Here is a 23,573-nt window from a genome sequence, read left to right as displayed (position 1 = left end):
GTCAAACGTACTTTGTGTAGCTCCCATTAATTTGTTACTCCTAGTAAAGTGAATATGTGTCTTCGACCATCAACAGCAGGTGTTGGTGTTGGCCAGGATCATATCTCACCACTACGTATGGATCAAGTTCCAGGTGCTCCTTCGGGAAAGTTCATGAGAGGCCTTAACATAATGACCTTGTGACTTTGATCTTCCATCTCTTCCCCTTCAAGAGACAGCACGACTTTGATATCTCAAGTCAGTCCACCCATCAGCACAATCCGACATGACAGTATAATAAGTCTCACGGTCTCCACTGTGTGTCGTGAGAGAAAAACACCGACAGGAAGAGAGAGAGAGGCAGGTCCTCGTGGATCAGCAGGATAATGTGCGATGATGACGATGAAGGAGACGTGAAGGTGTCAGTTGTTTGCAACAATCTTCCCCTATCACCTTTCACGGTTAATTATCATCCAGACCTTTTCACTAGTGTGGATTTCGTAAGAGGTGTTTTACGAATGACCCTTCCTCATCTATGTTTAACACCTTAAAAGTGGTATAGAGATGTTTGATGGAGTATTTGCCAACCGCGGCATCACCTTCACAAGCAGAGCTTGACCCACATCCCTCAGAAAGGTTGAACGTCTATTATTCAGCGACTCGAGGACGAAAATGTCACCAACCTCCTCCTTCACACAGATCTGGTGCCGCATCCTCAACCGTGTTCTGTGGGTCCTACTGTGAGGTGGGGTCTTATGGAGTTAAGCATCAGCAGGTCTTATTAACCTACGAGGTGTGTTGGTGGAAGTTTTAGAGCGACGTGTTGATAGGTAAGGCACCATACCAGATTGTATCCATAATATACTGAATGTATTCTTGGGTTTACACAGGCCTGGAATATTTCCATAGGAGAGGGGAAGCTAACATGAACTGTGGGAAATTAAAATGCCCTACAGCAGCCACCCATCCCGGGGTCTGATATTGCTCATACTGGCCCAATGTGGGTAACATGAGATGAGAGCAGGTACCACAGGATGGTGGCAGCCATCTAACATCAGATCTAATACAACGAATGCAGACTTAGAACTCTTAATACATACCTGGTGCAGCTAAAATTGCATGGACAGATGACACACACCCAAGGCAGCTAACATGGATCTGTAGCGATTATCACAAAGTTGGATCAGCTAGCAAGGGCATAAGGGCAAGCTAACACAGGCTGAAGTCAACTCTGACAGAAAGTAAGGGCCCCTGACACGAGCCTGGGCCATCTTACATAAGGATTGAACATCGGCAACCAGTGGTGATCATCTGCTATAAGCCCAGGGCATCTGATATGAACCTGCGGCAGCTGAAATGCCCCAGGGACAATCAATGCTGGCGTACGAACTGGCACAGTGGCTTCGTGTCATCCGTAACAGGGAAGCGCATTCAAATGCAAGCTACTTTGGACCTGAGGCAGCTATCGCTTGTCCAAGAATCCAGCCCAAGCCAATTAACTCAGTGACAATTAACACAGGTCCAGGGCGCCTTACGCAAGGGGGTAAAGCAGCTAGCGCTCGACCAGGTGAGTCTAAATGGCACTAGCGCTACCAACCTCACCTGGAATGGCTGAAACACATCAGGAAAACAAGACACAGATCGAGTTAAACAAGCCAAACTCAGCTGACGCGGTACCAGTGCAGTTCTAAGTGTGCCTAGGGCACCTAATTTGTGGTTCAGTGGTATCTAACGAGGGTAAGGGGTCATTAACAAGACCCAGAAGGAGCCTTGAAGGTGCTAGAGGATAACTATTGAAGAGCCAAGGGCAACGAATGCGGGCCAGAGGGCAACTTACAAGGGCCAGCCAAGGGCGAGGAACATGACCTTGGGAAGACTAAATAGCCTTGCTGTCACCGGCAAGTTGCGCTGGAAGATAAATTATTCAGGTGATCAATCGAGATCTCGTAACCTTGAAGAGTGTGGCTGTGAGGGGTATGGCACGGGAGAGGAGGCGGGGGAATTAGTCGTGGTGAGACGCGGGGGAGGTGAGTTCCTACCTACCTACCTACCTACCTACCTACGGACGAATACCTACGACGCCACTTACCTTGGAGCACGAAAGCGTACTCATAGGGGTGAGGGAATAGAGGAGTAGCTGTTCACCGATGAATAAGATGAGTAAGATAGTGTTAGAGGAGGAGAGTGGAGTAAGAGGGGAGTATCTGATGGCAGGAATTGTCTGGTAATGGAGAGTTAGGGAGGAGGGAGAATCTATTGTACAGTGGAAGGGAATGAGTTATTATGTAAGTGTGAGTGTATGTACATAGTGGATGTTTCAAGACGGTGGAGGAGGGTGTATGTGGCGGGTGGGCGAGTGGCGATCGGTATGCCAAACGCTGTAGGTAAGAGGCACAGCGTTTAAGAACATAAGAGTGACACTTGGATAGAATACCGTGTTATGTTGTGTCTTAGTAGGTATAGAAAGGGTAGTAGATATGTGCAATGAGTAACCAAAATTAGCCCTTAAGGGGAAAGACTCATAGACTTACATTTAAACTCTCTAAAAAAATTTTAAGTAAATAGAGTGGTAGAAACACTGGAATAAACTACCTCCCGAAGTTATCCAATTACAAACACCTCAGATCAAGGCCAGACAAATACTGCAGTGACATCTGGTACCAATACGAAGGCCAGGTTTAAACCGCCTTCTCTCTTCGAAATCCAGATGTCGTCAAACTGAAAGGAACTCTTTTTTCTCTCTTTTCTACATAATATCTATGACTGTATACCCTTACCCCTACACTACATAGCATTATGGCCTGGAAGAAGAGATAAGCTTCGGTCAGCGCAGGGGTCAGGTCAAACTGGGTCAGAGAAGTGCTAGGGTGGATCAGCCAGGGGCCAGGCAAGGTCAGAGAGGGGTCAAGTTAAGTCACCGAGGGTCATCATAAGTCAGTCTTCAGCCACAGAGGAACACATACCCTGGACGTAGATGCCCTTGTCAGGATGTTCCTTCAGATCGAGTTTCTTCTTCACGTCGGCTCCGAGGAGGTCGCGAATCTCCTCGTTGTAGATCTCCAGGTAGGAGGCCAGCACCAGGTACTTCATGTTCTCCGTCGTCTGGATCACCTCGAAGATGTGTTCGAACGCCCTGGGAGATGACAGGCTAGAATGGATCCTTATTCATATCCGTATCATAACCCCGTATGTATCCGTACCATCACCCCGTGTGTGTCCGTACCATCACCCCGTGTGTGTCCGTACCATCACCCCGTGTGTGTCCGTACCATCACCCCGTGTGTGTCCGTACCATCACCCTGTGTGTGTCCGTACCATCCCCCCGTGTGTGTGCGTACCATCACCCCGTGTGTGTGCGTACCATCACCCCGTGTATGTCCGTACCTGGGTATGATGCCACGTTGAGTAGGAGGGTCGATGATGCCCTGCATGGTGAAGGACTTGCCACAACCCGTCTGACCGTAGGCGAACACTGTACCGTTGTAGCCTTCCAGCACGCTCTGAGGAACGAGGATTGGAGTGAGCCAGTTGACATCGAGGTATTAAAGGCCAGTGGATTGACCTTAACACAGCAAGGATGAACAGGAGACATCGAGGTATTAAAGGCCAGTGGATTGACCTTACCACAGCAAGGATGAACAGGAGACATCGAGGTATTAAAGGCCAGTGGATTGACCTTACCACAGCAAGGATGAACAGGAGACATTGAGGTGTTAAAGGCCAGTGGATTGACCTTAACACAGCAAGGATGAACAGGGTGATGCAAAGAATACAAAGGAATACAAAGGAATACAGAGAGCAATAGACCATTTTGCGTCCTCTCGTGAATAATCAAGGTAAACTCAATTAGCACCCTGGATGGCATTTATTATCTAGGTAACGTAATATCAGATCAAGAGACAGAGTTAACTTGGGTCAGAGGCCACATTGATAATGATACAAAGTGTATTGGATCAATATACTATCTTGTCATAGGAGGAGGTTACCTAAATTGAAATATTTGCCTATCATTTATTAGCATAGATATCAATGAAGAGGTGAAATGAGGAAAATATATAATTCTGAAAACCATTCATTCTTCCTATGTACAAGAGGACAGTAGGTGCTTAAATATAAATGAGTTCAATTGGTATATAAAGATTCACGAGTAATTGCAAAATAAATAAGCTGAAGATTATCCAAAAGTCAATGACCAAAGATGGCAAAAATACATAATAGAATCTAGTTTGAAAAAAGAGAAAGAACACATAAAGAGCTGAAGACAGACTATTATATATATGTACAAAAATATACTGTTGGTCAACAGAACCCGGGGAAGGGGGGAAAATATTCAGAGGTGTATAAGACAGCTTAATGGAGGGAGGACATTAAGAGGAACTAGGTAAAGGAATGTATGGTTAGCTAGTGTCTCAGAGACTCTTAGCTAATGGTGAGAAATCCTCATTGTGGCATGGCATTATATGGTGGTTAATGACCAAGTTGTTTCGTCTGCTCGTGTACTTGTGTTGAAAGTCTCCCAGCTTCGCTTGTTGATGTGCTTTACTTTACTTGATACTGTACCGTGTTGAAGTGTGTGCGTGTGTGTGTGTGTGGAGAGAGAGAGAGAGAGAGAGAGAGAGAGAGAGAGAGAGAGAGAGAGAGAGAGAGAGAGAGAGAGAGAGAGAGAGAGAGAGAGAGAGAGAGAGAGACTGAGAAATGTGTGACTAAGAAAATAGAAAAGAAGAGAGAGAGAGAGACAGAGGGAAAGGAAGAGAGCTGATATAACAGAAAAAAAAGGGAACAGACACATAGAGACTGATGAATCACGCCAGCCATGCAATCCTGAATGCCTTAAATGACATAGTCACACAGACACGCAAACAGACAAAGAAAGAGACATAGCTAGACACAAAGACGGCCTAGAACACGAAGACACTTGCAGAAACAGGATCATTGATAGAGCAACATAGGGCAACCAAAAAGACACTTAGACACAGACACAAATGTAGCCACAGACTACAAGATATATATACATAAACTTCACATACGTAGCGCTACTCATAGACTCACACAGACAACCACATCCACAGCGACACAACCACAGGAACGAGAAGCAGAGATACAGCCAGACACAAGAGAAAAAAGAGGCACATCTCTTCCTTACCTCCACCAGAGGGAAGGCGACGTCGTTGTAAATGCCTTCGGTGGTGGAGTCTGTGAAGTAGGCCCCGTCGAAGGTGAAGTGCTTGGGCGGGCTTGTCGTGTCGTCCGGGTTGACGAGCCCACACGTCAGACCCTCCATGACTACCACACACTGCAGGTGAAAAGGAGCCACTTAGGTAAGGAATCGACTTCATAAGTTTTAGGTTCAGAATGTCTCGCTAATTTTCACAAGATGATTCAGTCATATGAGTTTTGAGTGATAAAGTCAGTCTTATCATGAGTCATTCTCATGAGTCGTTCTTATTTATCAGTTTTAGAGAAATAAAAAGTCTTATCAGTTTTAAGCACACAGTCAGGATTATTTTCAATCATGAAGCCACTTAAATCAATACTTATGCACAAAATCATTCTTCACATATCTGCCTAGAATCAGTCTTCTCGCCTTTAAGTCAAGGATTTAGTCTTCATAAGTTTAGGGCATGTAATCAGTACTATATATTCTGGACACAAAGACAGTCTTATAAGTTTTAGGCACAAGGTACATTTTTATCATTTTTCTTACTGGATTTAACTTTTAGCAGTTTTAGGTACGAGATCAGTTTTATCTATGTGGTGCAGAGAGTCACTTTCAACATGTCTAGTTTTGGGAGGGGATCTAAGCCTCTTCAGTTATAAGCAGAGAGTCAGTTTTTATCCGTTCTGAACATGGTCTAAGTCTTTTCAATTTTGTCAATTTATGTAAGTCATAGTGAGCAAATACCATCTGGAAAGGGTATCATTTTCTTTTACAACTAAGTCAAGAGTTATTGTTTAGAAAACGAATGGTATACAAGGCATAATGCTGAGTGGCATTATACCACACGCAGTATCTAGACGCTTGTATATGCCTCAGAATGTCTGGTGAACAGAACTTTGTGCATGGTGATATTTTTTAGCAATTCTAATAATCAAGTTATACAATACTGCAGATGCGTAATATGCATATTCATTCCCCTTAATACCGAAGGAAATTATAGAAAATCCATAAGAAGTGGACTTTTTTGTTCTTCTTCATACAAGTCACAAGTCATTCATGAAAGTACAGGGTGTTATTCTTAATACATTACGCTCACAAATAAACTAATCCAGCTTCTATTTCTTCACTGACGCTGTCAAGCAAACTCGCTGAATGAAATAGTCCAGCACCACGAGACACAAGTGGTCACCTTCAGACTGTATAGAAACAAAAGCACAATACGAGGTTTTATCTTAAAAAGAAAGTTCCTTTTTTAACAAAATCTAGGATTCGGGTAAATACGTATAGATGGAACATGAATTCAGAGAGCGCTGTCACAAAGTATGATTTTTATTTCCCCCTTAGTAAACTGCTCCTCCTCGAGGTTATGTTACGTGTCGAAAAGGACTTTCGACACAACGAAGCAAAGTTTGGATTATATGTATATATGATATCAAAGGTAACTCTCAAAATAGCTAACGCATGTCTTGTGGTACGTATGTAAAAGATTTACGAGCAAATTTCTAATATACTCTACATTAAGAGCTGTAAAAAGCAAGACTGATTTACACTTGTATTGCCAAGTTAATAATCTCCTCTACCAATAGTCTTTTAAAGTTTCTAAATGCCCCCTAAAAACTTCTTTGAATATCAAATGAATTTTCAGGTGACCTACATTGGCTGGCGGACTCGTTAAATGTTGAACACTCAACATTTAGTTCCTGGAGTTTTGACCTTTGCTCGAATTCGGATGAAGGAGTCACACGATGGATTAATGAACTGAAACTTCCACTCATCACCTCAATAACTTGCTGCATTATTAATCAGTAACCGATTGATTAAAGCGATTAGCTAATAGAGATGCGGGATATGACGAACATGCTTATCTTTAGCTGGTGATTGGTTCAATCCGGAATTCATTTGTTAGATATGATGGTAGTTTGAGCTATATGGGGAATTCGATCTGGAGGTTTTGTCATATCGTGAACTATAAAAGATCCAAGATTATTTCTAAACCTATTAGAGTCTTTATAGGTTTATATACGACTGGTTTATATTCTAGTTCGTCACCAAGGACGTGAACCCAGCTCATCTAGAGGAGCATTGTAAAAATCATGTTCTAAGCTCAGCTAAAACCCAGTCCATCAAAACTTCCAACAAGCTAATCTATATTTCTCTTGCATCAATTTTTGTGTAGTAATTTTTTCTTTTTTGTCTTGAGGCCCAAAACAAAAGTTATGGACGTTAGACTTGACGTTATCAAGAATTTCGATCCCTTGAGCGTTGCGACCGCTACTACTGTGGTGTTCAGAGGAGACGTATATCCTGACCCTTTGATACTTCAACGCCATGAATAACTATTGGGTAGATAAAGGGTGCCTCTCCCTGACATTTTGCTGCTCCGCCCGCCAAGTCTACACAATCCATAGCCTAATACCACCCCTAATACTACTTCTACCTCTACTCCTTCTACCGCCACTTCTACCGCCACTACTACTCCCTCAACTACTCCTCTCCCGCCACTACTACTCCCTCCACTACTCCTCTACCGCCACTACTACTCCCTCCACTACTCTACCGCCACTACTACTCCCTCCACTACTCCTCTATCGCCACTACTACTCCCTCCACTACTCTACCGCCACTACTACTCCCTCCACTACTCCTCTACCACCACTACTACTCCCTCCACTACTCCTCCACCCACCATCACCCACCCACACCCCACTTGTCCCTAAACAATCGAGGTAAACAAACAGTCGCTATGCGTGACGAAGGATGTATGTTGCCGCTCAAGAAACACAGACCAGACACGCGTTGGCCAACACCACCACCCCCCCAACATGACCTCCCGCAGCCCTAGAAAAGCGTCCTTCCCCAACATGACTGTTCCTCCCCAACATGACTAGCATCCCCAACATGACTATACTGTTCTTCCCCAACATGACTACCATCCCCAACATGACTTTTCTCCCCAACATGCACAGCGCCTTACAAAACTTGATCATCCCTCTCTAACTGGACCAACACTTCCCAACATGGCCCATCCTCCCCAACATGGCCCATCCTCCCCAACATGATCCATCCTCCCCAACATCACTAGCCTCTGCAGCATGGGCAGCTCTCCCCAACATGAGCACCCCTTCCCAACATGACTATCCCTTGCCAATATTACCACCTTCCCCAACATGAACTACACTTTCTCCAACATGAATATCCCTCTCCAACATTACCACCTTCCCCAACATGAACTACACTTTCTCCAACATGAATATCCCTCTCCAACATTACCACCTTCCCCAACATGAACTACACTTTCTCCAACATGAATATCCCTTGCCAACATTACCACCTTCCCCAACATGAACTACACTTTCTCCAACATGAATATCCCTCTCCAGCATTACCACCTTCCCCAACATGAACTACACTTTCTCCAACATGAATATCCCTTGCCAACATTACCACCTTCCCCAACATGAACTACACTTTCTCCAACATGAATATCCCTCTCCAGCATTACCACCTTCCCCAACATGAACTACACTTTCTCCAACATGAATATCCCTTGCCAACATTACCACCTTCCCCAACATGAACTACACTTTCTCCAACATGAATATCCCTCTCCAGCATTACCACCTTCCCCAACATGAACTACACTTTCTCCAACATGAATATCCCTCCCCAACATTGCTACCTTCCCCAACATATACTGCACCCATCATGGCACTCCCTCCCACTCATAACCAACTGTCCCCCAACATATTTCCCAGCTATGTTGGTCAGCCCCCCCCAACACACACACACACACACACACACAGGTTTACTCAGTGATCCATAAAGCTGTTGGGGTCATCACGCCCATTTCCAGATGTCGTGATCTCGGGTGAAACGCTTCTCTAAGATGACTTCCTTTCTAGGTAAGAGCAAAGGAAGGGGTCATAAGGTCATCTGGGGTCAGCGACATCACAATTCATCAATAGGGAATGCGTAAGACTGGGAAACCTTGCACCGTCCATGTCTGATATCTTGTAGCGCAAATAACATTATTCTTAATGCTCGTCTTGAAAACACTGCTCTTATTACCCATTTGTATTGGTATCATTATCATTAACATTAACATTACTAATATTGTTATTAATGTCATAACGATTACTGCTGTGGCTGTTTCAATTATCATCATTACTACTGTTACTAATATTATTATCATTATTATTATTATCATTATTGTTATTATTATCATCATTATTATTATTATCAATATTATCATTATTATCATTTGTATCATTATTGTCATTATTATAATTATTGTTATTATCATTATTATTATTGTTATTATTATTATATTATTATTATTATTATTATTATTATTATTATTATTATTATTATTATTATTATTATTATTATTATTATTATTATTATTATTATCATTATTATTATTATCATTATCATTATTATTAGCATTATTATTATCATTATTATCATTATTAATATCATCATTATCATTATCTTTATTATCGATAATTTGCAAATATGATCAGCTTTGCATGGGAGTGAGAAGGTTAAGAATCTTAATTTCACATCAAGAGAGGGAGAAAAAAAAAAATATATTCCCGCGAGCCTTCGTTGCGATGACCCCCAGAGCCTCTTACTGTGGCGCAGCCCGCCACTTCTGGGAACGACGTCGTTTCCTAATTACAGGACTCCGGCAGTCGTTCTAGCGCCTGTAGTAGCAGCACGGTAGGACAGAGAGCCACGAATTCGCCTTTTTCTTTAGCTTCCTCCTTTGATTCTATCAGTCTTCCGTTCATCATGGCGATAATGTAATTATAGCCATTAAAGTGGAATGTTACTCATCCTTATCTCCTTTTAGATCATTCTAGGCTGAGTCACAGGGAATGTTAACTAAAAGTTGAATGGCGAGATGCGTATATGATTAGAAGGGAGACAAGACGCGTGTGTTATAACGTCAATGACGTATGATACGCAATGGAGTACATATCTCCCACGGAATAGACCGTCATTCACTGTGTGAATACAATAAGGTGATGCTAAATAAGGAGCAGGTGGCAGGTTTAACCCGAGCCTAAAGTTTGGCTCCTGCTGAATCTATAGATACGAAGGAATGCAAAGGAATTCAAACAGACAACAGACCACTGGATCCTTTCGAGGCTTTGTGGGGTAACTGAAGGTATCAGAAAACTCAAGGCAATAGGGCAGTGAGAAGAGAAAGGCTTACAGATAACTCTAAGAGGGAGCAACACCTGCAAACTGGTCAAGTATAGACTTAAAAAAAAAAGGAGCATATTAGTGCTAGTGGTGAACCTGTAATGAAATATTCATCCAGTCTATTCTTAGTGCTTCATGGTATGGATCGATTGAATAGGAAGCAAGTGCTTAATACACCGCAGGCAAAGGAGATCGGACCGTACCAGGAACATTTTAAATGGCATCTTGTGTCTCAAAGGGAAAGATAATGACATCACTAAAGAGACATAATACGATTATCTTTCATCTGGCTTCTCTTAGGTAAAGATCAATACAAAACTCCAATATCCTTTCTGAGATTCGAACAAATATTAGAGTTATTTAAGAGCAAATATGCACATATGAACTTTACACATTCCCTGACGCCCCTTGTCTACACAATACGATCTTGAAAGTATAAGTACTTGGTATATATTCCTATAAGTACCACGGAAATACAGAAGAAACAAGTATTGGCAATGGAATAAACAATATACTCACTGTTATTGGAGTGTATTTTAGACTTCACACCTGAAGCATGCATTTAAAGTTTTCATTTCCTGTGAGGCCAATAAATCTATACAGAGACTGAGATAGATTGTAATTGGGCGTATAGTATCCTGTTTTTGATACAATGTTGCCGGACAAAGGAGTAATGCACTACGTCACTCAAATGACGTTCACAAATGCTACTAAAGAAGAATGTATCAATGTAAAGAGTATCAGAATCCTTATGTTAGAGAACCGAAGGATCGAAACTTTGTATATGTCTGTTCTATATATCTGTCTGGTGGTTATATACCAAAGTATTAGGGAAACTGCTGTTAGTTTATGCCAAAGATATATATATATATATATATATATATATATATATATATATATATATATATATATGAGCTCTACAGAAGGCAATCTCTTAAAACAGACTGAGAATGGCTAGCAAATGCGGTTTTCCTTCAAAGACAGATTGTAACTGGTTACAGAACATACATATATTTCACACACATACACCTGTTGGTTACAGAGCACAGCCTGCTTTCATACATACATACATATATAATCTGCTTTAAAGCAAACACTGTGATGGATTATGGAGCATAACCTGACCAAACTGTGATTGGCTGCAGAGCATAAACCTGCCTACAAACACAGATTGTGATTGGTTAAAGAGAGCATAAACTCCCTTAACACAGGATGGGATTGATAAGAAAACGTATCCTGCCTTCATACACAGACTGTGACTGGGGAACAGAAACATATCATGCCAATTATAAAATCATACTCAAATTACAAAGGTAACTACCCTATCTCTTGTTCCGGCTTATGTCAGTTTCTTCACCTTTCTTTATGTCTTTTTGTTTAATTTGCTTGCCTGTCGCTTTCTGTCTGTGTGTATTTCTATGTCTGTCCAGCTGCTTGTTTTTTTTTTCTGACTGTATTTGCATCTGTCTGTGTGTTTACATATGTGTTGTCTGTCCGTGTTTTTTCTTCTTCCTACGCGTAATCACCTGCTTGTAATTAGCTATTTGGACGGGACAGATGGAAGGGAGACGTGTTGAGTTTACTCTCATCACTTGAAGTTCCTCTACACTATAACACATCTTTTGAACCCTCTGTATGTTGTCTGTTTTTACAATTACATTCTTTAGTTTATTCCAGTTATTTGATATTCTTATACTAAAAATGTCCTTTTTTTTATATCTTTTCTCAAGTGTTTCTCGTTTGATTTTACGGTATGGCCTCTGGCTATTTTGTCTTTGCATCTTGCAAAGAATTGAGTTCTGTTGATGTTGTCATACTCATCTAGAAAACGAAAGGTTTTGTGATCAAGTCACCCCTTTCTCTTCTTTTTTTCCAAGGTGGAGAAACTCAATGCCCCTAACCCTTCATTATAACTCAGCTTCCTTAGTTCCAGTGGCATCTTTGTTCCTCTCCTTTGGACCTTCTCTTTTAGCTCTCTGCACTTCTGTAAATGCGGTGACCACAGCTAAGAATTGTATTCTAGTGTTAGTCTAAAAATAGGAAGTGAACAACTTGCTGAATACGTCTTTATCCATGTACTTCAGTGTAGTTCTTATATTTGGCTTACAGACAGTTTTCCTGCCCTGCAGATTCTACCAAGGTGGGGTTCCGACGATAGATTGTGTATTATGTGTGTGTGTGTGTGTGTGTGTGTGTGTGTGTGTGTGTGTGTGTGTGTGTGTGTGTGTGTGTGTGTATGTTTGTTTACGTTCATGCATGTATATGCATGAACGTAAACACAACACCATTGCTATGTTGTGAGGAATGACAGAAATGCATAATACACAACCTTGCTTGAGGCGTTATTGTAAACCCCCTGACCAGTCAATATTTGCAAGACTGAATGTCCACAAACCTCTAAACACATCCGTGAAGTTTGCCCACATATCACTCGTAAAGGTCAGCAGAAGCAGAATTCTGTAGACCCACTTTCGAGCGTGAAGTGTCATTGATTCATAGCGCTTTTCAATCTTTTCGATTCGCTTATCACTGTGCACTAACCACTCTTTCCAGTACTTTGTGGTTACTATGTGTGTGTGTATGTGTGTGTGTGTGTGTGTGTGTGTGTCTCGGGGAGAAAATTTCACGCTCTCGTAACCCCGTCTCTTCACCCTGTATATATGCACCATGTCCTCACTCTTGATGTGTATTTACATACACATACACACACCAGCCTACGCCAGGCAACCCATTTGTGTGTCACTATTACCATGTGTTAAGACCTGTTTCTCGAGAATGAACCGTTATGAGGCCTCCTCCTGCTCTCGAACGGCTAAGCTTTGGAAGTCTCTTCCTCCTTTTTCTCTTGCCCTCATCGTATAACCTTTCTGCCCCTGAGACTCGCGTTTACAAACACCTATAGAATCCTAATTAAATTCTTCCCTCTTTCCTTCTCTCTTAAGCACTTTTTTTTTAATGTTAGCTGAGATCCTAGCCTAGGCAAGGTATCGATTTTATCGACTAACCCCTTAGGGGTGGATGAACAGTTGGGTTGACTGTGGACCGACCGCCGCAATCAGGATTCGAACCTATGCGTTCGACCCTGGGCAGCGGCCCGTGAATGCGTCACGGTCAGGAACGCTAATCGGTACACCACAGGACGACCTTTGAATGGGGAACGTTTTGCCTAAGCCACGTCAAAATCTCCATGAAAAAAAACCAGAGAATATATCAAACGTTTATGGCATTACATAACAAAAGATGACGTGAGTTAAAGACGTAATGTCCACCATTTCCTAACATGCAAATGTACGTAAATGTCGGTTTCATTTTGTTTCGGGACACCACTTACCTAATCTGGACGACCTCCTTCGTACCATCAGTGTTACAGAAGACGAATTAGACAATATGCTGCACACTTCGTGACCACAGAACAGCCCCGAACTTTGAGCAAAGTACTGACGTTTGGATCGAGCAGTTGGTTCCACCTTTAGCTATCGATTAAGCTCAGACAAACACACAGACAGACATACCTTTTCTGGTATCACACACACACACACACACACACACACACACACACACACACACACACACCCTCACTATCTAACTGATGATAACAGTTTAGTGTCCCCTGAATTTTTAATAACTTGACCTTGAAACACAAAGGCAAAGAACTCTGCTACATCCTGTCAATTTTACCAACATTATTTGCCACATTTCTGTCGATTCAACATCCGTAAGTTGTATCCTAGACACGGGTGTGTATTGACCCTATCTAGTACCCCCAGGGATGACACGCTCTGCGGTCATCAATTGTGTGCCAAATGTCGCCTCTTTTTATTCTGTAACGTATAATGTGTCGTAATGACCCGGCTGTTTGATCATTATCGCCAGTTCCGTAGTTCCGCGGCCCTAAACATTGCGGTATAATGATAATGTGACGAAGGTTGAAGAGGATGCCAAATGTCCCATTTGCGCAGACGAAGCAACGAAAATTAATGTAATTTGCAACGAAAACTAATGTAATTATTCTACACAAATGACACGCGAAGAAGTAATGTAATTGTTCTGCGCCAGTGACTCGCGAAGAAGTAATGTAACTATTCTGCGCAAATGACGCCTCAAGAAATAATGTAATTATTCTACATAAATGATGCTTCAAGAAGTAATGTAATTATTCTGCAAAAATGAGGCTCCAAGAAGTAATGTAATTATTCTGCACAAATGATGCTTCAGGAAGTAAGGTAATTATTCTGCACAAATGACGCTTCAAGAAGTAATTATTCTACACAAATGAAGCTCCAAGAAGTAATGTAATCATTCTCACAAATGACACTTGAAGAAGTAATGTAATATTTCTACATGATGCTGCAAGAAGTAATGTAATCATCATAACTATCTCTAATACCCACATGAGTATATTCCAGCATACATCATTCTTCATTTTTTTTCTTCCCTTGGTTTAACCTCACCACGCTCCTGCTGGTGTTTAAATCGTTATCTGTAATTACATGATGGAGAATCTACAGCTCGTGCATGACCTACCGAGGTCATACTGCGTCAGGTCGTTGTCCCAGGAGACGAGATGATAACAAGATGTTATCTTGTAAGTAAAAGGAAAAATAGAATTTTCTTAAATACAAGACACTTTAGAATAGTCTTCCATTTATCAATGGAATATGATGAACTCTTTCAAATTTCTTCCCTCGCAACACCTGTAGGTCTTCACGACGCAGGCGTACTATATCCCTCGCAACACCTGTAGGTCTTCACGACGCAGGCGTACTATATCCCTCGCAACACCTGTAGGTCTTCACGACGCAGGCGTACTATATCCCTCGTAACACCTGTACGTCTTCACGACGCAAGCGCACTACATCCCTCGCAACACCTGCAGGTCTTCATGACGCAGGCACACATCCCTCGCAACACCTATAAGTCTTCACGACGCAGGCGTACAGATGTTCCTCCTGACAATGAACGCCTTCATAACATCCATCATGACGCCAATACGAAAAAAAACAGCATTGATTATTGATTCTGGATATATGTTAACCAGGCCACTGCAGGTGTTGTGAGGTGGTGGGTAATGCTATGTACCCTGTTGACCATGGATGACATACATCCGATGGCCACAGACGAATTCCTCCACTGACCACAGATGAAGCGCCCTTGTGAGCCACAGATAAAAAGCCTCTATTGATCACATCTGAAGTGCTCCTATTGGCCACAACTAAAGTGGCCTCTATTGACCATGTACGAAATAGCTCTGCAGTTGAACTGCTTCTATAAAAAGACTTGGAAAAAAGAATAATAAAAGATGTTAATCTGCCGATGTGTATCAGCTCTGAATACAGACACAAAGGGAAGGGTTGGTGCGTGGAGACGATGAATTGCGTCTGTGTGGCCACATTGGTGGGTGGTGTAGTAATAACAATAATGATAATAATAACAGTGATAATGATAATGATGAGAATGATATAAGACAATGATGATAATGATTAATAGTTTATTTGATAAGAAAGGTTCAACTGATGGAAGAAAGTCGACAGAGACAAAAGCAGGCAATAAAGATACTTGCAATTATAATAGGAAAAGATAACATCTAACAGAATATCACTGGGTGTTTACGATATACACAGTGGCTGGAACAGACTTGTTCTTCTTGCGGTATGTACGAGCTCAGATGGTCTGATGCGGTCTAGATGTCGAACTGCACCTTGGGAACGAGAGATCTACGGTAGCAAGAGGTAACGGTGGCGATGATGGTGCAACAGCTTTTACCCGAGATATTGATTGACGTCTTGAGGATGGTCAGATAGAGTTAGGAAGACCAGTGTGTTTATTGCCTCCTTGTGAATGGTGAAAGAGGAACCAAGGATGAGAGACGATAGCGGAAGGATTTGATGATGATGGTGTGCAGACATGTCAATTTATCGTCCACAATGACATCGAGGAACTTTGTGGACTAACGAACCTGGAGGGGGTTGGGGTCAAGGGAGACACAAAGGGTTGGGTCCTATTTGGAAATTGTTAAAGGTGTTCTGAAAGGTTGTGTAGTCTAAGGGAGCTGTTGTCAACGCTGACACCAATGTTAGAGTGATGAACGTACTCTCATCGAGCGGGTGTATCAATTAAGGCATCGTTTATAAGGATGAGGAAGTAGTGTCCTGTAGAACGCCACAAGAGAGGAAGGACTGGTAATTGGAGACGGCCCCTCGGAAGCGTACTGTCTGGCTCCCCTCGCTGATGGAGTCTGCAATCCATGGAATAAGCCCTCTCCATAGCGCAGTATTGATGGATTTTCTTACTGTCATTGTTATGGACGCAGGTTGAAAGCTTTCGTAAAGGTAAGAGCCACAGAGGTCTTGCACTTTGTTAGTGTTCCTCTAGTTAAAGTTTAGGAAGTTGACGAGGCATTGGTTGGTAGAGGAGGTGCTCTTACTACCATAATGTTTGGTGTCTGTGGAAGTTACGGTAATGTATGATCTTAGTTAAATACTAAACTTTCACAGGATAGACTGGGCTTCGTTATGATGATGACAGTGGGTGTAACTCACTATGAGACTGTGGGCTTGTTGACTTTGTTTCTTGAGAGACGTAAGTGTTCCAGGCAACGTCGTTTGCGATGGAACCATTGGGCATACCTAGCCTTGGGCATACCAAAGAACTCCCTGTACAATTGCAGAAAGGTCTTTCAATAGGTTTAGCACAGTGCTTTTCCTTAAGCCTCTGTAGCTGTCTGGAGACCCCAAACTCTTGCATTGAATTAAATGTTCTTCGGGCTGGAGGGTAGTCTCGAAGGTGGGTCATATCAAGGTGGAACACTCTCTGGCGAAGTGGTCTTAGGGAAGTTACGCGATTAAGCGACTTCTTCACAAGAGATGGTTACTTATGCAGGGAAAGGAGGTAGTCTGCTTATTCAAACTGTTGTTTCAGATTCCCATTCCAGTGGCTGATGACAGACTTTCTTTCCATTTCCCATTAAACTGGCCGATGACAGACTGTTTCCCATTCCACTGGCTGATGACAGACCGTTTCAGATGATGTAGTTAAAAAGAGTAATAAGATTTCGTCGCAATACATGTTTCAATGATGCATTTGTTGCTGATGGGTCTTGTCGAGGTGAGTGTTCTCATCCTAAGCCCTGTCTCCTTGCGCTATTAATCTCTTAATGCCTGTGTGCCCCGAGGCAGCGTCAACGCTGTGGAGTCTTACAGATCTTATCGGGGAAGACGAGATAGTAAGCTCCCGTGATGAGATTAGTGCATTTTTTTCCCTCTGGTTTCTAAGCCATACACGCAATCCAGCCGTCCTCAGGGACGTACTGCTGAATCGTCAACCAGTCTATTTGTTTGACCCCAGGACTTGGGACGTCATCGGGCGGGGAGCCATAAAACTGAGACACGCACTGACATCGGCTCTAGGCATTATTAACGGTCGATCATATCGGTTTATATAAGGTCAAGCGTTGTTTTGACCGTGGGTGGGACAGCATACAACTCGTAACAAATATAGATATTCCTGTAGGACTGTGGTGTTCATTTCCTCCAAAGACACACACAACTCTGGCACATCAGGATCTAACTGTGAGGCCATCTGAGGTATTGATAGGATTTTTAATTAGTAAGTCTGTAATTGGGACGGGGCCGAAAATACGGCACTCAGTTAATGATGGAAGCAGTTTGGCAGGTTTATGCGCCCGGTATGGTAATAACCCACTTTAACCTCCTAAGCCTCATCTAAACGGGACGAAATCACTTCCTTGTGGCAGAAATGGTGCCTCGTCCCAATTACGCCCATTGGTGCTTGGAAGATGGAATGGCTCGTAATATACACCATGGCTTAGGGACAATCCACCATGCTTCTGTGATGACAATAACACCAGCCTCACTTGACCCAGGTGTAACGACGAGCTCATCTGTCACGCTTAGAAAGTGATGTGACATTCGATAGTAGCGGTTATGTATGTAGTCACGCTCGTCCATGGTGAATGTAGGTGGGAGTATAGAAACATTGATTGGATACAGGATGGGCGTATGCTTGGTTATGCACTGAGTAATGAACGTGTGGGAATATGTTTGGTTATATTGGTCCATGAGTACCAGCCATTCCCTCTTCCCTTCATGTAATACGATCCTGAGGGTCTGTCAAAAGAATCCGCCATCCCCCCAAACCCTGTCATGAGAGTCTTTCATGAGCATCCATCGTCCTCTTATGTGATACCATCATGAGGGTCGGTTTATGAGCACCTACTGTTCCCCCTCATGTAATACTTTCATGAGGAGCCTTCACAAGCGCCCATTATTCTCCCTCATGAAATACCATCATAAGTGTCCTTTATGAGCACCATTTATACCCCTCATTTAATACCATCATGAGGGTTCGCTCATGAACACCCTTCACTCTCCTCATGTAACACCATCATGAGGGTTCGTTCATAAGCACACATCATTCTCCTCATGTAACACCATCATGAAGGTTCGTTCATAAGCACACATCATTCTCCTCATGTAACACTATCATGAGGGTTCGCTCATGAACACCCACTGTCCCTCCCTCCTCATGCAGCACTATATAATAAGTACCTTCCATGAGCACCCACCACTCCGCGGCACACACACCATAATTACTGGTCGTCATGACACACCCACCCTCCCGTCTCGCTCACTAGGAAGTTGATTACGCTTACGTAACCCATGTTACCCAACTGTTTACCCCCCTAGGTATTAAGGGGAAGGGGGGCTATGAAGGGGGGAGGGGTGTTTAGTAATGGCTACGCATTGAACCAGCATTTCAGTGGCTGTCATGTATAATTCCTCTTTACCCACTTAGCTGTATTTTCCTTCTGTCTCATCCTATATGTGAGTTGCTGGCACTGGGTCTACAAGCATACATGTAATCTCTCCATCTCACACATAACGCTTTAGACACGTCGCTCACACGACTAAGTTCTTCGTAAGCCTACATCTTCCTCCGCTGAGCGGTGAGCGCGACGCGCTAACCTTGCCTTTTGGCAGAGTCATGTCGTAAGGACTGTCAAAGAAATACTCTCTCTCTCTCTCTCTCTCTCTCTCTCTCTCTCTCTCTCTCTCTCTCTCTCTCTCTCTCTCTCTCTCTCTCTCTCTCTCTCTCTCTCTCTCTCTCTCTCTCTCTCTCTCTCTATCTCTCTCTCTATCTCTCTCTCTCTCTACTGCAACGCCTGCAGAACGGTATGAACAAATTCATTCACCAGGAAAGATGAAACAAAAGAATGCATTTGAAACTACACATCACTCATGATGACAATATCCAAACGTGGAATGACTTCATCAAATGCGATGTTAGACGTAGATTAAAGACTGAACCAGGAAAACTGAGAGGAACCCTTAACAGTTACTGGTGATAATTCGTCCCTTAACCCCCTCAGTCCAACAGAATATTAACCGCTAGACACACAGCTTATGTCCCAACCCTTTGTTTACCGTAACCAAATACTCATAACACCTCCCTTCCACTAAAGTTAAATAAACCTTTCCAAGGGTAAGTAAATTCCTCCTTACCCTTATACTTAAGTATAGTACACGTATAAGCTATTTGCTTCATTTGCGTAATGAGGAAAGGTATTTCTCGCAAATGGTTGACTGATGCAAAAATTGGTATTTATATTCTTAAATGGACTTTCCCCCAGGACATCTAGCTCGCTGGTTGAGTTTCTCCAGTGGATCTTACTGGCCTCAGGTCAGTCTGGCACCTGCAGAGGAAAAAGATTTTCTCCAACATATACAAAAGAATGTAGGAATACAACCTCTGATTAACACAGGCGTGAGTGTGTCTCAATGTAAGGTTTAATGTACTCTATAGTTATATTTCTAACTAGATTAAACGTTTTGTGACAGAAATTGCTTTGGTTCAGACATCCAAATGGGATACTCATAGTTTTAGTCTATTTTCATTATTCTTGGGAATAGGGAAATGATTGTTATTATTGACAGTATATATCCTCATTAGACCACAGTTTTCAATATCTTTTTATTTCCAATTGGTGGAAAATGACCCAAGATGGAAATGGTATAGAAAGCTATGCTAACAACTGTATCTATATTTCTATAAGAACGTGAGAAAAATAGATGCTATAAACGTAGCCTACCCCAGTACTATTTCTATTCATTTTGCTATTAAGATATTGTGATGAAGGAGACATATATTGTCCAGCCACCTCGTCCCACACAGCGTCTTCGAGATGACAGATGAAGTCGACTCAGGGAAGCAAATGTGTCGTGATAAAATCCCTAGTCAATCGAACGCTAAATGGAAATCAGACTCAAATCATGTCATATCAGTCCTGGATGAAAGCCAGCGAAGAACCCTCCTCTTGGGTGCACAATAGGCAGCCACTAAGGCAGCGCCGCAGCTCTCGCTCACCGTCGAACTCATTCGAGGTGATGAACACCGAAGGTCGTGGAAGGTCATACCAGGAATCCACAAGGGAATTGCTCCAGATGTTACCCTAGAAGGTAGCTAAAAGACGCCAGACGAACGGCTTATGGACAAGCGCTAGACGGGCGACAAATGGAAATGAAAGAATATCTGATGGACGACACAGAGACTGAAGACGAATAAACGACAAATGGGCAGACGCCGGCAGGTTAATAGATAGTAAAAAGCCGGACGTACAATGAATGGAGAAACGCCAAAGGGAAAGACACACGAACAGAAGAAGCCTGACGGACGACACATACACACACGCCAAACGGACTAGACACAGGTAGACGAAAGGTATACAGACGCAGGTTGAAGGACAGATGAACAGATGGCTAGACGTACGACAGATGGCAAGAGGAGAAAACAAACGGACAAACAGACGAACTACAAATACTATGATGAAAACGGACGGACTTGGGACAAGATTCGGACAAATGAGCCAAGGACGAACTATAAAGGAATCACGTCTAAAGACCACTTAAGTTGAGGTTTAGATTCCAATAATCAATGCATTCAATTAACCCAAGATACTCAAGCATCTTGCATTCTTCATGCACCAGTTCTCGTCCATGAATTTTCGGGATGGTTCCACTTACTGACATCAGTACAAAGGACCGCCTTCTGTAGTGAGTCAATTATCCGGGGAAGAAGTTATTTGTTCGTAAGATTTCCCACGGCTTAGACTACAAGCCTGGAGCAGAACAATGCTCCTCTTTGCACTGTCACTGACGACACGGAGACCTCCGCACGCTATTTGCATTCCTAGAACACAAGGTGCGATGACTAGACTGCCGGATCCTTCAAAAGAAAGGTGTCTGTTGACCCCCACATCTCTAAAGAGGTTGGAAACCATTCATTGATCGTCAACTGACGGTGCTGAGTACGAGGTTCATTCCTTACACACTTCGCAGACCCTCTGCTCGTGCAAGGAGTGACAGCTTTCTGGCCATGGGACCATGGCACACCTGGCGTCGTCACTATCTTGAGGCCCTAAAAAGAAAAAACCGGTCTAGTCAGATCCTAACGCACGAAGCGCTGTGTATTCGAAAAGAAATACATCTCGTTTTAGGTCCGTCTTCAGCTATGACATTAGCGGCTGGTCCTTCAGTGGGGCTCTACTGGCTGGTATAAGAGCTTCATTCCCAAACCAGGTACATACAGAGGACACAAACCAGACTCAGGCTGGTGATCCAATATTACTTCTTGGCTTCTGCGTGTCACTCTTTTGTAGAAAGGAACCGTTTTCATGTATGATGAAAGGCTATCGTTGCCTTGAACATGAGGGTTTCTGTTGGAAAAACCCCATCTTTAGGGAGATGAAGCACAAGTGATGAAAGAAGAGTGGAATAAGAAACAATCATTGTCTATAAGACCATGCAAGCACATAATAATCCTTGCATTACTGAGGAGGAAACCTAATCCTTCTTAAGTCACTCCAAAAGGCTCTGGTTCTGTTTTACCTTTGGTGTAAATACTTCTAACGTGACGTGAAACGATTGCATTCATTGCATCGTTCGAGTTTGCAACTTTTAAATCACATCCCCCTGTTCCGGACCACCCTAGAATGTATACGAATATACGGTTATCTGTATAAATGCCTAACAAAATCACAAATTTATCTCTTCTCCATGAACCAGATACCGCAATGTAGTAGTAAGGGCTGTTGCCGTGATAACTTGTAGGCCTAAGTGCAAGTCCCTCTTTAAGTAGTGTGGTCCACAGTCAACCCAGTTATTAATCATAGTTCAGTATATGTGTACCCGAAGTATCCTCAATAAGGCAAGAACTACTCACCGTTTCGACCCTACTGTTGCCATACAATGCCCGTGATTGGTCCCCTAATAAGAAAAATATATAAGAATTATAATATCATCATATCTGTCCCCTCGCTTCCTATCCGTCCTCAGGACGGAGACACACTAACCCCCCGTATCTCCATCTCCCTATCCCCAACATTATGTAGTACAATAACCGTTAGATGCCCATAACACTAACTAGACCCGAGTCTACAGTGGGGGCTTGCACGCTAAGGTTGCCCATACGAGCTACATAATGCTATCACAATTTTCTGTCATATTCTTCATTACGTTGTCGCGTTATGTAGGGACGTTGTTAAATAATCTGGAACAGATGGTAATGTTTAAGTAGATGACGTCATTCGGTGTCTGAAAATGACGTAACGCCAAGCCATATATATTTCATTCCACTGCTAATTTCTTTTAATCTTTTCGTCTTTGTATTCTCCTCCTTCTAGGAGACACAGTGCACTGCCTTAAACGGAGAGAAATGAGTGTGTCGAGCCAAGAACAGTGTGTCTTGCCACGCTCCAACCTGACATAATGGCAGGTCACAGAGAAGGTAAATCACAATTACACACTACTCAAAGGACCAGAGTGAAAAGTTTAAATTCATCTATTCTGTGCAGTCAAACCTGGGCTTATTCTTCACTAAAAAGATATGTTAAAAATGTGTGTATGGTGTGTGTGTGTGTGTGTGTGTGTGTGTGTGTGTGTGTGTGTGTGTGTGTGTGTGTGTGTGTGTGTGTGTGTGTGTGTGTGTGTGTGTGTGTGTGTGTGTGTGTTTGTGTGTGCGCGAATATTAGTAGATTCACATGACTCATGAATCAAACTCTTTCATCCATTGCCTTCACAGGTACCCACTCGGCCAACATACACCACGACAGCCAGTGGCCTCCACTGTGTTCACAGGTGAATGAAAACAAATGCAACCATCATCTAAACAGTGATATTCTCACAAACGCAAAAAGACGCAACAAACTCAT

The 23,573-nt window shown here is 42.7% G+C and overlaps 1 protein-coding gene across 6 annotated transcripts in view; it reads right to left on the bottom strand.

Annotated features, from left to right (window-relative positions):
- Kif3C (Kinesin family member 3C) overlaps positions 1 to 23,573 on the bottom strand; it is a 112,198-nt gene that overhangs the window by 34,592 nt on the left and 54,033 nt on the right. For all 6 annotated transcript variants that reach the window (XR_011716983.1, XM_071696044.1, XM_071696045.1 and 3 more), the window contains exons 4-6: positions 5,123 to 5,272; positions 3,364 to 3,479; positions 2,943 to 3,112 (exon numbers count right to left, since the gene is read on the bottom strand). Coding sequence is in view for 5 of the 6 variants with exons in the window: in XM_071696044.1 (XP_071552145.1) it covers positions 2,943 to 3,112; positions 3,364 to 3,479; positions 5,123 to 5,272 (436 nt within the window). In the remaining variant the exon portion in view is untranslated. The remainder of the gene's footprint in view (positions 1 to 2,942; positions 3,113 to 3,363; positions 3,480 to 5,122; positions 5,273 to 23,573) is intronic.

Source organism: Panulirus ornatus, chromosome 59 (genome assembly GCF_036320965.1).
Source record: "Panulirus ornatus isolate Po-2019 chromosome 59, ASM3632096v1, whole genome shotgun sequence".
Lineage (NCBI taxonomy): Eukaryota > Metazoa > Arthropoda > Malacostraca > Decapoda > Palinuridae > Panulirus > Panulirus ornatus.
This window is presented reverse-complemented; position numbering and strand designations above follow the sequence as displayed.